The 16,886-nt window shown below is 42.6% G+C and overlaps 1 protein-coding gene across 1 annotated transcript in view; it reads left to right on the top strand.

Annotated features, from left to right (window-relative positions):
* Window positions 1-16,886, top strand: part of LOC127189536 (1-phosphatidylinositol 4,5-bisphosphate phosphodiesterase epsilon-1-like) — a 201,474-nt gene that overhangs the window by 163,271 nt on the left and 21,317 nt on the right. Inside the window, exons 20-23 of the mRNA XM_051146421.1 lie at window positions 1,707-1,828; window positions 2,818-2,935; window positions 10,558-10,689; window positions 11,803-12,096. Coding sequence (XP_051002378.1) covers window positions 1,707-1,828; window positions 2,818-2,935; window positions 10,558-10,689; window positions 11,803-12,096 — 666 coding nt within the window. The remainder of the gene's footprint in view (window positions 1-1,706; window positions 1,829-2,817; window positions 2,936-10,557; window positions 10,690-11,802; window positions 12,097-16,886) is intronic.

Genomic DNA, 16,886 nt, shown 5'->3' on the forward strand with positions numbered 1-16,886 from the left:
AGCGCCCCCCCCAAGCTCTCTTCCTGTGGTGTATAAGACTTTAGACAATGCCTTTTTGCCACTATGAATCATAAGTCTCTCTGATATGTCATGAAAAAGTTCTGTCAAGTATTTGGTGATGTGCTCACACACACACACACACACACACACACACACACACACACACACACACATTTCCAACACAATCATCTGTGGTCTGTGACAGCTGAAGTCCACTGCCATGCCCATTTCCTTTGAAAGATCCCTCTGGCCGGCTGACTTCCAAATAGGCCTTGAAGTCATGACATGCCTTTGGGAAGTCTGTCCTGTGGCAGCTTCTGTAGGCAGCCAGTAAAGGCCTTTAGCAAGCACATGCTTTCAATTGGGGATTGCATTGCATCTCTCGTGGAGTTTAATCAGAGTCGTATCAGTAATGTTACAGTCCTCACTAACTAGTGATATGAATGGGCAGCTGTTAGCATAATTAACACTAACAATGTTTGCTTTGGGGTCGTTTTGGTTTGTTGTGATACAATGTCTCACACAGCCCAGGCTAGCCTTGAATGCTCTACTTCATTGACAATAACTTTGAACTCCTCATCCTTTTGTTTCTACTAGCCAAGGACCAGGACTGGCTGTATTTCTATTGTTGCTAGTCCTTGAACCTATAACAGTCAAAATATTAGCTCTGTAAGATAAACTTGCTGTTTTATTCTTCTGTGATCTAAGCTTTGCTCCACGTCTTAATTTGGTTTATCTGGCCTTGACTTAATTCTCCTTACCTGTATTTTCTTTCTGCTTCTGTTTCTCTGTAGCAGATGTCCTTACTGCTTCCCCTGTTCCTAACAGTCAGGAAGGTAAACACCCTTTGAACCTGCTATTTTAACTGCATGGATGTCCACGTTATGTCTTTACTGTCTTGGGCCTGATTAGCATGAGGCTGTGACACTTCTGCGCATAGAAATGCAGTAACGTCATTTATCTCTCGGGACGCTGCATGGCCCTGGTTTGCTACAAGGATATTTTGGTCTAAGCATTTTTGGTTTAAAAAAAAAAAAAAAAATCTGAAATGAGACACTGGCTCTCTTGCTTTTCACTTTAAATGAGTACAGTCGCGGCATACTTCTTAGACTTTCACACTTGTTCTGAACAGAGATGCCAAACACAACAAAAATCTAAGGTTATCTACCATACTTAGAAATAGTCACATTCTTATTAAGATTATAACTTAGAAACAACAATCACAAGGACTTTACTTTCCAATTAATTTAAACTGGGGAAGCTTTGCACTGTGCATAGTAGCAATGAGTCTTCTCGCATGACTGTGGGCTTTGATATCTCTGGGGTTAAAAGAAGCTAAGAGCTTCATTTCAAGGAAGGCTGGTTAGCTCGCGAATGTACCACCTAGAAATGCTTCAGCCACTCGATCCTTCCCAGGCCTGGGCTCTGTCAGCCTCTTGACACAGGATCCAACTCTCTGTGCAAGCCTTTTCATTTAGATTTTATGTCTGTGTGGCACCAAAACCACTAACTGGTAAATGAGCTATAAAAAATGAAGATAAATATATAACCGAAGTTTTAGAACACTACTTCAAGCTGCCATTTTGGTGACACGCAGCCAGCGCCTCAGTCTTGTGGATACATGCAATTAGCTGAGTACCCTCCCACAAAGCCCTGAAGAGATGCCTTGGGCTCTTCCTCACTGGTGCCTGATAACTCATTTCCAGACAATATCCTGGAAGACAGACCTGAAAACAAATCATGTGCTGACAAGCTCCAGTTTGAGTACAGTGAAGAAGTCCCCAAGAGGATAAAGAAAACAGATAACTCTCCCTGCAATAAGGGAAAGGTAGGAGATGGCTTTGGTTTGCATGATTCTTGGACCTTGGTGCTGGCGGGGACTCTACTCCCTCAGATGTCCAAGTCCATGCAGTGATGTTCTGGAACATGCCTGCCACTTGTCATTATTTCACCCAACTGGAGGTATATGTGGCAGGCGCCAGCGGGTACCGGGGAAGGATGGCTTAGTGGTTGAGACAGACCTGTAAAAAAAAAAAAAAGAAAGAAAGAAAACGGCTGTAGATAAGTAAAGAGACTAGGGAATGCACCGTATTGTTAGAGGATGAAGGAGAGGCTTTCATGGAAGATGCTCTTTAAGAGTGCCCATCTGCCCAAGTGTATAGAATCAGGGCATTCAGGCCAGCAGGACAAGTCGGTTGTTCAAGAAATTGTAAGAAGTTTTAAAGTCATTTACCTAAGAAGATGAAAGGAGCCAGGCATTGTGGCCCACGCCTTTAATCCCAGGATTTGGGAGACGGAGGCAGATGGATCTCTGTGAGTTCGAGGACAGCCTGGTCTACAAAGTGAGTCCAGGACAGCCAAGGCTACACAGAGAAACCCTGTCTCCAAAAACTGGGAAAAAAAGATGAGAGGAAGCCAGATTATGAAGATTAGCAAAAACACAGAGACCAGAAAAACACATGAGACCCTCAAGTCTTACTCCCAGGTGCCTCACAGCCTATAACTTCTACAGAAATCTATTCAGACAGCTGCAGTGTCAAAAGCAAAGCATATATAGATCATCAATCCTCTGTTAATTCAGCAAATGTATACACACTCATCCATTTATAAGACAATGGATTCTGTCCTGAGAGACATGAAGAGTGAATTAGACACACACCTGTTTCCCTCAGAAAGGTGCTAGGATGAGTGTGGAGAAATGCTTGGTAAGGAGAAGCATGCTGGCGTCATGGGAGAAGTTCAGGGAAAGTGCTTTGGAGATTCAGAGAAAGGGGACTCCGCCTTCTGGTAAAAATGGTGTCATTTTTCCCTTGAAAGGTGTATGACATGGAGCTAGGAGAAGAGTTTTACCTTCCTCAGAACAAAAAGGAAAGCAGGCAGATTGCGCCGGAGCTCTCTGACCTCGTCATCTATTGCCAGGCAGTAAAATTCCCAGGTAAGAGTGGTCAATATCTTTTCTACCATTTAAAGCTACCAAAGCAGAAAAGTATATTATTTGTCTAATGGGGTGTCATGAGTACTCCAAAATAACTGAATCGTGTGACTGAAATAAATAATTTCCATAGATGATCTCTGACTTTTCATAATAACTCTCCAAGGTTAGCTGATTTCTACTTTTATGTTTTTAAAAAGATTTGTTTTGTTTTTATGTGCATGGGTGCTTTGGCTGTGTGGATATGTGTGCATCATATGTGTCCCTGATGCCTTCAGACACCAAAAGAAGGCATTGGAGTCCTTGGAACTGGAGTTACAAACAGCTGCGAGCCACCACATGGGTGCTGGGAACTGATCTCAGGTCTTCTGCAAGAACAGCAAGTGCTCTTTATTGGTGAACCGTCTTCCCAGCTTCCTCCCACCCATTTTTAAATAAATCACATCTTGAGACATATCAAGTAATTTCCCCAATATTTCAGAGCATACATGTAAAGTATCATACTTGAAAACCACAGAGACTGACTTAAGCAAAGAAAGAAATTCAGCAGCTGATATATATACATATATATATATATATATATCATGCAGATACCCAAGTCTCCAGTCCAGGCCTCTCTGTCTCTTCCTGTCTGTCTGTCTGTCTGTCTGTCTCTCTCTCTCTCTCTCTCTCTCTCACCATTGTGTTTGGAAGGCAGCTGTGGCACACTAGCATCACAGGCTTCCAGACTCAGCTTCAGTTTGAAATTTCTTCAGAACCTCCAGCAGAGGTGATGTTTCTCCCTGAGTTATTTTCCCAAACCTTAACCCACCCCTGTGACTGGAGGACTACAGTATTCTGAGTGGTTGGTGCTAGGAGGATCGCCACAAGTTCAAGGCCAGACTGGACTACATAGTCCCATTCCCAAGCTGTGGAGTTGAGGCTCTGCCCAAACCACAAGGTTAGGAGTTGTGGGAAGAGAGGGACTTTCCCCACTTGGCCATTTCTGGAAACACAATGGATTTAATGTGATGAGCCACTTAAAAAGGATATTTAGTTTATGTCGTAAATGACAGATCTATGAAGATGAAGCCTATGTGTCTCCAACGTCCTTTCCTGAACTATATCTACTCTGCCTTTCTCATCAGGGTGTATTATCAGTGAGTTCAACCCAACTGTGTGTTCCATAAATGGATACCAACAGTTAAAAAGTTCAGAATAAAATTTTAAAAGTCATAGAAAATAATATTCTTATATAAACAAAACAAAAACAAAAAAAAACTCTCATGCCCAAAATTTCTGAGGAGGGGAAAGAGCTAGGATCGGAGGATCCATCTATACATCATATGAACTTGGCCCGGAGAGGAATGGTGAACCTCATCTTTTCAAGATGTGCTGAACTCAGGTCCTGGCAAAGAGCACAGAGATATTCAGCAACTATCTTACATAATATTGGAGAATTACATCTGAAAATATAGTGGCCATCTTACATACTATATGAAAAAAAATCATAGAATTTTCTTAATTTTAAATTGTCTTCCAGAAACTATAAAACTTTTGGCAGTTGTTAGTAAATCCTATTGAAGTGGATACGAATGAATATGCAGCAAATATTTCAAAAGAAATACAGGAAGGCCTCACTTAAATGTAGTTTTATGTGGTTAGAGAGACGGCTCAGTACTTAAGAGCACTTGCTGCTCTTGCACAGGTTTGATTCTCAGAATCCAGACAGCTCACAGTCACCTCCAGCTCCAGTTCCAGGAGATCTTACGTCCTCTCCCAGCTTCTTTGGGTACCAGGAATTCACATATGGCACATATACACAAGTAGGCACACATACATCCATGTACATTTTAAAGCTTTTTAGTTCCATGGGGTATGGTTTATATCACCTTACCTAAGTAAGGATACCATGGGATGCTTATTTCCCCATGGGGTTAGAAAGTCAACCTATCAACACCAGCTCAAGTGTGAGGCCATAGCTTTCAAGAATCAACACAAGCCTCTAGTCCCAGCACTCAGGGGGCAGAGCCAGGAGCATTGCCACAGGTTCAAAGCAAGCATGGTCTAATGCGATGAAGTCCAGGCCAGCCTGAATTACAGAGTGAGACCCTGTCTCAAAAAAGAAAATCACAGCCCCTTTCTGTCAGAGGTCTAGGGGAGGGGAATAGGACGGAAGAGGGAGGGAGGGTGGGAACGGGAAGATACGAACAAGGGGAAAACAATCGGGATGTAATCTGAATAAGTTATCATAATTTTTAAAAAGTCATAAAAGGAAAAAAGACAAAGAAAATCATTATTGTTTCATGTTTCATTCTTTATAAATATAGGTAACACTAGAAATATAGAAACAATTCAACTGGCTTTGTCTTTTCTCAAGGATCAAGTAAGCTGGAAACACAAATTCCCATAGATATTTCAATTCAGTGGGAAAGATACAATTATACCAAGTAGAGAGTGGTGATAGGGCCAGGGGGCCATTTGGCCCAGCTCCTGACTTGAAGTGCAAGATAAGCGTGTTGTTGTTTAGCTTTTTGTTTGTCTGTTTTGCTTTTAAAGTCTCTTAAGTACATAGCTTTGGCCATCCTAGAACTATGTAGACCAGGCTGGCATGAACTCACAGAGATCCTCCTGCCTCTGACATGTGGACCACCACTTACACCTGGCTTTTATTCCTGGTATATTGTTTTAAAACATTTACAAAGCACATGTTCTTTTTTAAATGTTGATTGGTTGGTTGGTTGGTTGGTTGGTTGGTTGGTTGGTTGGTTGGTTGGTTGGTTGGTTGGTTGGTTGGTTGGTTGGTTGGTTGGTTGGTTGGTTGGTTGGTTGGTTGGTTGGTTGGTTGGTTGGTTGGTTGGTTGGTTGGTTGGTTGGTTGGTTGGTTGATTGGTTGGTTGGTTGGTTGGTTGGTTGGTTGGTTGGTTGTTGGTTGGTTGTTGATTGGTTGGTTGGTTGGTTGGTTGGTTGGTTGGTTGGTTGGTTGGTTGATTGGTTGGTTGGTTGGTTGGTTGGTTGGTTGGTTGGTTGGTTGGTTGGTTGGTTGGTTGGTTGGTTGGTTGGTTGGTTGGTTGCTTTGGTTTTTTGAGACAGAGTCTCTTTGTATAGTATTGGCCGTCTTGGAACAGCTAACTCCTGAGTGCTGGGATTAAAGGCATGTGCTGCTAGCACCACCTGGATTTAAAATTTTTATTTTCACTTAGGACACACTCTCTCTCTCTCTCTCTCTCTCTCTCTCTCTCTCTCTCTCTCTCTGTGTGTGTGTGTGTGTGTGTGTGTGTGTGTGTGTGTGTGTCACACAAGCTGTAGGAGATGAGAAGAGGGCATCAGATCTCTCCAATCTGAAGTTACAAGCTACTGTAAGCCACCTGGTATAGGTATTAGGTATTGAACTCAGGTCCTCTGCAAGAGCAGTAAGCATCCCTGACCACTGAGCCATCCCTCTGATCCAACACAGCATATGTTCTTTTTTTTAACTGTTAAGATGAATTTTTATTTGAATTGTATTAATTTATTCAGATTACAACTCAGTTGTTATCCCATCCCTTGTATCGTCCATTCCTCCCTCCCTCCCTCCCGCTTTCACCCTATTCCCCTCCTATTCTTTATGCTGGTTGTTAGCAATTGAAAGTTCTCTACTCAGTCTATAATTTTATGTTCTTTCTCAGAGTAATTAAAATAATTTCCTTGGAGTCACTGTTTTAGTACCTTCTAAAAAATTAACTGTTATTATAACTTTTTGGTGTACATGAGAAAAACATGAAGTGTTTATTTGTTAACTTTTGAGTTTATGTTTAATAAATTAATAAGTTCCATGGTCGCTTTCAGTGACTCTCACCTTTCAGCATAATCTAGTCTGGGCCCAGGAACGCCGAGTGCATCCCAGCTGCCTCACAGGCTGAGGAAGATTGGGAGTGAGAAGATTGTCTTCAGAATGATTTCAGGGCCGTCCTGGGCAATTTAACGCGATCCTTTCTCAAACTTAAAAAAAAAAAAAGTGGGGTTATTAGCTCAGTCAGTAAACTTTACTGGCATTTGTAAATACTCACGGTTCAATTCCCTGTGCTAAAAGATTAAAACACACACACACACACACACACACACACACACACACACACACACACACACATCAGCAAACAAACCTAAAACCTGCAGAGTGTAGACTGACCCAAGGCCCCATAACAGTAAAGTAACTTTTGCACAGTTGTGAACCTCTGCAGTAGCCCAGCAAGAGCCAGAACTTGGGTATCTCAGTTCCCAGGGCTGTGTTCTTTCTTAGGATGAAGGACATGAAGAAGGCCCTTTGTGTTTACATCTGCTATAGGATTTGTTTCTTGGTTACCTTTAACCCTTACATCACCGTGCCTTTTCCTTCTCCTTCTAATAGGACAGGGGGATGGCATCTTTCCTGTTACCTACCGCCTTAGGTTTTGGATACTTCCCAGCTCTCATCAGGCAGACACTGTGGTCTTTATCACTGTCTGGCCTTTGCTCACACACAAAACACTCAGGCTGAGGATGCAGATTAATGGTTGAGTGTTTACTAGCATGCAGGAGGCCCTGGACCAATCCCCAGTGTCCTAGGGATCAAGTAAGAATGTTCTAAGCTTGGCCCATCCTCCCCTTTACTGATTCCCAAACTCTAAGAATCTGAGAGTCTCCAGCCCTCTGTGGTGTCCTTTTTTGCAGGCCTCCATGTATTAATACGCATGTGTTTGTGCTAATCTCTGTGTGTGGATGGGTGTTTTGCCTGCATGTGTGTCTGCATACCACATTGGCCCTTGGAGACCAGAAATAGGACATAGTAGTCTTCTGGCCCTCCTCTGGTCTCCAAAAGCACTGCCTGCACATGGCACATAGACATGTGTACATACCCATACAAATATCCATAAATTAAAAAAAATTTTTTTTGTTTGTTTTAGATGTAAGGTACTCCACATCCCAAGAAGGAAGATTATAAGGGAACTAGGGGACAAAGTCACTGGGCAAGGCTTATCATGGCTCTCATCAGTGACTTTGGTAGACATCAATCCACCCTCTAAACTTCAGTTTTCTGAGCCCAACCTCTGTGTTCCTCCTTCCCCTTTGTAGAAAAGATTCTATTCTCATACAATATATCTGATTATTGTTTCCCTGTCCTCTTCCCCCACATCCCATCCTACCCAGATCCACTCCCTTCCTGTGTCTCATTGGGGAAAAAAACCAGGCTTTTAAGAGATAACAGCAGAACATAAAGCAATAAATGATAATATGATAAAACAAAACCCATTGCATCAAAGTTTAACTAACAGAGCAAACCAACAGAAGGAAAAGAGCCCAAGGGAAGGCACAAGAATCAGACTCCCACTTGTTCACACACTCAAGAGTCCCATCAAAACACTAACCTGGAAACCTTAATATTATACATGGAGGACCTGGCACAGACAGCTGTGCAAGCGCTGTGCTTGCTGCTTCCGTCTCTGGGAGTTCAGAGGGCCTTGCTCTCCTGATGTCTTTCATCCTCTCTGGATCTTACACTCAGTTTCTCTTAGCTCTGAGTGTTCCAAAGTCTCTCTGTGTGTAATGTCTGGCTGTAGGCTTCCGTATTTGTTCCCATCTGCTGCAGAAGGAAGCCTCTGTGGTGATGGCTGAGTGAGACTCCGGTATATCCATTTAGCAGCCTATCATTAGGAGTCACTTCAACACTACTTTTTTTTAACACATTTTTATTGAAAAATAAAATAATTCATGTTACATCTCATTTGCTATCCCATCCCATGAATCCTCCCATTCCTCCCTCCCTCCCACTTTCACCCCATTCCCCTTCCCTATGACTGTGACTGAGGGGGACCTCCTCCCCCTGAATATGGTGCTAGGGTATCAAGTCTCTTCTTGGTAGTCTGCTATCCTTCCTCCGAGTGCCATTGGGCCTCCCCAAAAAGGGGACATGGCCAAATTTGGGGCACCAGAGATCATGTGAAAGTCAGTCCCCAGTCTCCACTTAACTGTGGAGGATGTTCTGTCCCTTGGCTAGATCTGGATAGGGGTTTGATGATGACTGCACATATTGTCCTTGGTTGGTGCCTTAGATCGAGCAGAACCCCTGGGCCCAGATCCACCCATCATAGTGTAAGGCTATATACTTTTTTTTTAAAGACCAGTAGTATTTGGTTTTGACCTAGGTCTCTGGGCTTTCTAGTGTCTGGTTCTTGGTCAGCCCAGCAGTATCAGATATCCTAAATGCTCATCTGCACTTTTAAACACTTCTCTGTCCTTTCTCTGTTGATGTTCTTAGAAGGGTTATCATTTTCTGAAGAAGACCTCCCAAGTTTCTGCAGTATAAGAAATCACTCTCCAAGGGTACAGCTTTGAACAATAGGGATGATTTGGTGTCAACTGGCTTCCTTGGAGCTTTTAAGTCATTCTTCTTATATCAGAGTTGGGTCTGTGTAATGCACATTCATTCTCTCATTCAGCAAATATGTACTAAATTCCTGTTCTGCACCAGGCACTGTGCATAAAGAACCCAGGGAGCAAATGGACCTGGACCAGAAGTGTGAGAAAGAAAAGCCACAAACATCATCATCATGCCCATCTTTTTAGATAAGGAAAAGCCGAGGCTGGGTCAAAGATCATGCAAGAAGAGTTTTTTAAATTGTTTCTTTAATTTTTTTGAGATTACAATTATATCATTTTCTTCTTTCCTTTTTTCCCTCTAAACCCTCCCATATACCCTTCCTTTCTCTGTTTCAAACTCATGGCCTGTTTTTTCCCATTAATAGTTCACACACACACACACACACACACACACACACACACACACACACTACATAGTACAACCTTGTCAGCCTGTATATTATTACTTGTATACAATATACATTGTATGTGACAACCAGTTGTGTGCTTGTCCCTCAGCATTCTTTAGTTTACCATTACAGAAAACCACAACCAATCAGAATGCAGAGTTGTGGAGCCCCGTCCCAAAGGATATATCTATAAAACAACTCCTGCACCTAAGGTTAGGGATCATTGCAGAAGAGCGGCAGAAAGACTGTAAGAGCCAGAGGATCAGGGTGTTGGCTGTGAGATTGTCTTTTAGGAATGTCAAAAACTACACCCATAAAGTGTCACCAACACGACCGCCTAAACATGAACTAGACAAACACAATAATTGGCATGCTAAGGTGGACGGGTGAAAGCCCATGAGGCCGCAACAAAGAATGCCCAAAGACCCGGAATGTGAACAGTATTGTGCCCTGGCTCATAATCATTCCTTCCTCTCTCAAGTTGAGTTGTTAGCCTGTAGCATATTCTGTATGTACAATTGTAAGACTCTTTCGGTCACACAGTTCACTAGAAGTATGTGTGTGTGTGTGTGTGTGTGTGTGTGTGTGTGTGTGTGTGTGTGTGTGTGTGAGTGCGTGTAGTAATTTGGGAGATTATTCTTTAATAATCATGCAGTGTTTGTTGCGTTTGTCTAATGACTAGATAAACTTTGCTATAACTGCCTACCACACTGTTATCAAGCATGTTGTAATGCAAGGGGTCTCCTGTGCTGTATAACAAGGGTACAGTAGGACTTCAGTATAAACAGGAGTGAGGATGGAAAATGTTGAGCTCTCTTGCCTGTAGCTTTTGGCTTATTTATTTTCATTTTATGAGAACAGGCCTGTCAACTCTAAATTCATCTGGCTCTAGCAGAGGGAAAGAGAGGAAAAGCAGGAAGTCCATTTTTGGCAACAATCCTGGCAGAATGAGCCCAGGGGAGACAGCATCACTTAACAGAACATCTGGAAAAAGTAAAGTTACCTTCTCTCAATGTCTTTCCGCGGTCCTGCATGCTAGATGACTCAGACACTTTGCTGTCTAGCCACTTCCCTTGAGTTTTGAAATTCGCCTTTATTTTCATAGATGTTTACACTATCCAAGTACAACACAAATATGTTTTGGTTGTTAATTTATTCTTTTAACTCACTTAACAAAGCATTTTACTGAAGACAGTCTCACATTGCTCACCTCAAAAGTAAAATTGGAAGCACCTTGGACTGTTCTAGTGGTTCCTGGAACTGCTCCCTGTATCCACAAGATACATCATTTGATTTCTAATTAGTTCTTGTTGTAAAATCAATAAATTCTATTAGTTAAAAGTCCAACTGATTCATAAGATGATTAAAATTCCTTTCCATTCTCAGTGTCATGATGTTGTTTCTCAGAGCTGAACACTGGGAAGTTCACTGCAATTTGTTCAAAAAATAAAATAAAATAAAATAAAATTGTTCTAAAGAAAATTCAAATGGGATGTAATCAAACATACTTGAAAAACTTCTTAGTTGCTCTCTGCTGTCACACACCAATCTGTACATTTGTCTATCTTATCTTCTTGTGCCTGTGTAATAGTCCTTTATATGGATATCTAATTAACTGTTTTGTCACTGATAGAATATTTGGGGTTTTGTTTCTTGTTGTAAGTTTTATACAGTTTCATATAGCTTTGTATTTGTAAAGATTACCCATAAGACAATAAATTACTGAAGCAAAACCACTTCTAGATACCACACTTAAATTGGTGTTACTATCCTCATTACTTATTTTGGTTTGTTTGGGGTTTTTTGGTTGGTTGGTTGGTTTTTGGGTTTTTGTTTTGTTTTGTGTTTGTTGGGTTGTGTTTTGGTGCTGGTGGTTGAACTCAGAGCTTTGTGAACACCCTACCACTGAACCACACCCCAGCTTGCTACCCTCATTTTAAAACTCAATAGCCACCATGTTTCAAGGTAGCAAACTTACCCACAAGTAGCACTCAAGATAGATTGCAGACTGTGTTCTTGTTACAAGTGTGTATCTGGCGTGCTGTTGAGACCGAGCTTTTAAGATGTTTGAAGTTTTACATTAATCAGAGGTTGATCTCTCTGCAGGTTTAGGTTCCTGTGATGGAAACCGACAAACCTGGGAGGAATCTACTCCACTCAGCCCGAGCACGTCTCTCAGCGCGATCATTAGAACTCCTAAATGCTATCATATCTCATCGCTGAATGAAAATGCCGCCAAACGTCTATGTCGCAGGTATTCCCAGAAACTGATCCAGCACACCGCTTGCCAGCTACTGAGGACCTACCCCGCAGCCACCAGAATCGACTCATCCAACCCCAACCCCCTCATGTTCTGGCTCCATGGAATACAGCTGGTAGCACTAAACTACCAGACGGATGGTAAGGCGCCTGCACCCTCACCTCTCTCTGCATCTTCTCATGTGCATTAAATGCAATTCCATGAACATTTGTTTTCTTGAGATTTTAAAAAAAAAAAAGAGCCCAAGCTGAGGAACACAGGATAGAAAAGTAGGAAGATGATCAGAATTGTTCCACTGATGTTTTGGAACTGATCTGATAGAAAAGAAAGATGGGCAATGACTCTCTTTGTTTGTTTGTTTGTTTGTTTGTTTGTTTTTAGTATTTTTTATTCCTTGAAAATGTTGTGCATTTATATAATGTCTATTGATCATATCCACATCCGTCCGTCACTACCTTCCTCGAATGCACCCTAGTGCCACCCATCCCAGCTCCCTCCTGACTTCTTCAATAACTTCATGAGTGCAGTTCTAATTCCCATAAGAACTTGTGTGTGGCCATTCGCAGGATCCCAGGCACCCTTCTAGCTCCCATATCCTCAAAAGAGAGCTGCTGTCCCTCTCAGCCTCCATTAACTTCCAATAGCTCCTCCAGTAGCACTGTGTCCCAGAGGCCCCTCTCCATCCATGCTGCAATCTTAAGGCCTTGTTTAGGTGTCACAAATGCTGCGATACCTGAACATCACCACTTCGCACAACTTGTAGGCAGGTGTTTAATTTTATTGGTCAAGATGGTGTCATTTGAGCTTATAGAGACGCTACCATCTTTCTCATAGCACAAAATTAAAGTTTCATGCCAGGAGAAGAAAAGAAATATGTACTCTTCTTGTCAATTGCTGTGAAAATCACACCCTCTTCCCCCAAAGCACAAATTAGAGTTGTAGATGATTTTCTAAATGTAGACATGTATTACAGAAGTGCGATGCTGGCTTTCCAGTCTAAAGAGCCATTGATTTTGAATCAGTAAGAGCAAGGACCTGCAATAACTGGGGGTGGCAGAGCTCCAGTCAATTAAGTATGTTCATTAGCCATTCATAAAATTACTCCTTAGACTTTATTGTGTTTTAAAATGAAGTGCTGATTAAGGATGATGCTATGACAAGTTCTGTAGAAATAAATGTATATCTAATTTCAGAAGACCTGTGTGTGTGTGTGTGTGTGTGTGTGTGTGCGCGCGCGCGCGCGCGAGAGAGAGAGAGAGAGAGAGAGAGAGAGAGAGAGAGAGAGAGAGGGAAAGAGGGAGGGAGGGAGGGAGGGAGGGAGGGAGGGAGAGAGATTGATTAGGCAGCATTTGAACCATGCTGATGGGACTTAGATAGCTTCAAGAAACAAACAGACAGCATAAATCAAAGCAGGTGGTGACTGTCCTAAAGAGTATAGTGTTTATGAGATACAGCCCTCAAGGATTAAGATAATCAGAGAGGGAATGCCAGAATGAATTCTAGAAGTCTTATTACACAATATGTAACATGTTTGTTCTACTTTTGTATTTTGTGATTATACAAATTTGGCTTTTAAAGCTGGCATGGTTAAGATTTTGAAAGCACCAATGAATGATTTTTGTCTATTATATTTTTTGTATAATTGGTATTATATGAAAGTGCTTTAATATGTGCATGGGTGAGAGAGGGGGAGAAAAGGAGAGAGAGAGAGAGAGAGAGAGGTGTGTGTGTGTGTGTGTGTGTGTGTGTGTAGGTAAGCACTAGAGTCTTCCTCTGTCATCACCACTTTATTTGTTTGACGCCTGGTCTGTTACCTGCTCACCAGCAGCTTATAGACCAGGCTACACTAGCTAGCCAGCAAGCTCCCAGGGACCCTCATGTCTCTTCCTCCCAGCCCTTGGAGATGCACACGAATGCCACAGTTATCATCATGCCCAGAACTATTTTTTACCCCCTGGGTACTGAGGATTTTGGCAATCTTTGAATACCAGCTAGCTGCATTTATTTTGTTATGCTTTGTTTAATTTCTCTTCTGTTTATCTCAAGATAGCTTTACAAGTATCCTGAGAGGTATATTTTACTCCAGTCTTACAAACTATAAAGTAATAGATCAGAGAGAGACCCTACGAGTAGTGTTGGGGACACACCCTTCATCTTGCTTGAAAGCAGGTGTAATTAACGCTGAGGATCCTTTTGTTTGTTTGTCTTTTATTTTTTAAATCTACTTATTTATTCATTTACATCCTGATCATAGCTCCCTCCCTCTTCTTCTCCCTGTCCAACCCTCTTCCTTTTTCTCCCCGCAACTTCTCCTCAGAAAAGGGAAGCCCCTACCCCTACCCCCACACCCCGGGTGATGACGCTCTTAAGAGCACTTCCTAAACACAGGCTCTTGACAGAACTATATCTGGCTGGATTTAGCTCTGTGAGGGCAGGAATCTCCTAACATCACTTGTTAACTGCGTCTTCTTGCAAGTCAGAAAATAGCAACCTGTGACTAGGGTGTCACTGTGCCTCCCTTGAATTCCAGCCCTGCAGAGGCAGACGGGAGAGGCTGGCAAGGGCAAGGCTGACTCAGGCTTGCCCCAAAGGGGAAAAGTAGTGGTGTTACCTCAGACATCGTTCAGATGCTTCCTTTGCTCAAGGTTGCCGAGTGCCTTCTAGTGATAAGTTCACGTTCTCTGGGAGTCCAGGGAAGAAGACCTCTGTTTCCACAGTTGTTTCCTAAGAAACCACACAAAGTCTAGTCTTTCCTTGGAACAGCCAGGGTGCCAGTAGCCCTGCTGTTCGTCTCACATGAACTGTGTCTGAACCTATGCTAAACTGTAAACGACCATGTGCCATGCTTCCAGCTGAGACCAGACTACAGCTTTTACCTCTGGAACAGTAAGGTGCCCAGCACTGGTGTCAGCTGCAGCTGACACTAAAGGCATCTGCTTAGTGATGTCCTCCATGCTGTGGTTTGTTTTGCCCTCATCATATTTACTGTTTTCATTGAGATTACCTAGGAATGCTATAGTTGAAGGAGCAATTGGCAAAGCTCGTAGCACAGAAAAGGCACTACACAAATGTTAACTTTCCTTAAGGGTGTTTGATAAGCTATAAAACACTGTACGATTTGGACTCAAAAATGGAAATAATGGCAGAACACTTTCAGAGTTGTAAAAATTTTTCTTTTCCGTTTCTTTTCGATCTTTCACAAGTGGCCTGTAGCTTCACCTCCCTGGCTCTGTCTGCAGCCCTGAGTCCAAGGCCTCCTGGTCTATTATGCTACTTAATTCTTTTAAATGCCATGAAATAACTAGCAGAATGGTTTCCTCAAGGAAATGTAAGGATGCTTGGCTTGGGATGTGCCCTGCTCCTGAAGTGCCAGGACTATTGTAGACATACTGGCTCCACTGATGGCAAAGGGCACCCTGGCTAAAGTGAATATACAAAGCTGCCACTCCTGTGCCTACCCCCACAGTCCACCACACACAGTGAGTCTCAGAGCACCTTCCACTCAGCCCTGCAGTCTTTAGCCTCCCCAGATCAATCTGGGAGCAGCTGTTAGAGCTGCCCCGCTCAAGGAAGGCAGATTGCTGTCATGTGGTTCATCTGCAAGGTCCTCTGCATAGCCTTGCCACCCAGAGAGACTGTCTCTCTCATCCACTCAGTTCTAGTCAATGAGCCTTAAACATCCACCCTTGTTGCACAAGGCCCAAGCTACATGCAAAGTCAGTGTGTCCATCTAGAAGACTGACCACAATTTATGCACCTGTGACTAAAGCCTCCCTCAAAGGCTTTGCACACAGTAGGTGATAAATAAGTGCACATTGCCCTGAGCTGAGGCAGTCTGTCCTCATCAACCTCACTGCAATTTGAACCCATGGTTCTTGATTTTTTTTTTTTTTTTTTTTTTTTTTTTTTTTTTTTTTTGGTCCAGATCTGTTACTTTTCACACTGACCTGTTAGTGAATTTTCACTGTGACAAAATATCTAACAAAAAGCAACTGAAAGAGAGAAAAGCTTATTCCGACTTACACTTTGAGAGAATACAGTTACAGCAGGGAAAGCATGGCGGGAAAATCAGAGGCTAGCTAGACACAGAACATCTGCAGTCAGGAGGCAAAGGAGGGACAAGTGGAGCTCAGCTATAAAACCTGCAGGCCCACCCCCATTGACCCACTTCTTCCAGAAAAACTCTACCAACTGACAGTTCCACAGCCTTCCCAGATGGTGGCCACCAGCTGAAGAGCAAGTGTTTAAACATATGAGCTTCTGGGGGAACATGCCACATTCAAACCATAACGAGATACCTTCTGGGTACTTCCCTGTGACTTGAGAATCGATATCAGAATAACCATTTTTTTTTTCAGTCGTTGAAAACAATTCCTAGGTTAAGAAGTACTTAATTTCCTAAGGCATTTCCTAGTGTTCTGGCAGCCCCCCCCCCCCCCATCTCGCATGCTCATCTGTCTTGCCATTTTGTAGATGTCAGGAGACTTTGGTGCCTCCCAGGGGTGTCTGAGGAACTAAGACCATCTATTCTGTCCTCAAGGTTCCAGCTGACCTGTCACCTCCAAGAAACAACCAGCGGGTCCATGCTCAATAAAAGTGACCATTGAGCCTGTGAACCTGAAGCTGGCATGCAAAGCTGTGGTTAACATTGGCAGCAGCCCAGCTGAGTTCTTTTTTCTGGGCCACAATGAATCCTGCTCCATATGCAGAAGCCAGAGGGATGTAAGCATTGCAACCCCAGTCAGAAGAAAAGGCTCTTTCTAAAAAGTATTTATATTATGCTTTATTGGATTAGAGCTGCAGTTCTCATAGTGATTTTTCAAGATCCCAAATACAAGAGTAACTATTATGAGTGTGATATCTGCCCATCACAGTGTTTTTAAGTGAACAGGAGACCATGCAAATGATGGTATTGTCTGATCTAGGCTGG

Source organism: Acomys russatus, chromosome 5, assembly GCF_903995435.1.
Source record: "Acomys russatus chromosome 5, mAcoRus1.1, whole genome shotgun sequence".
In the NCBI taxonomy this organism is placed as follows: domain Eukaryota; kingdom Metazoa; phylum Chordata; class Mammalia; order Rodentia; family Muridae; genus Acomys; species Acomys russatus.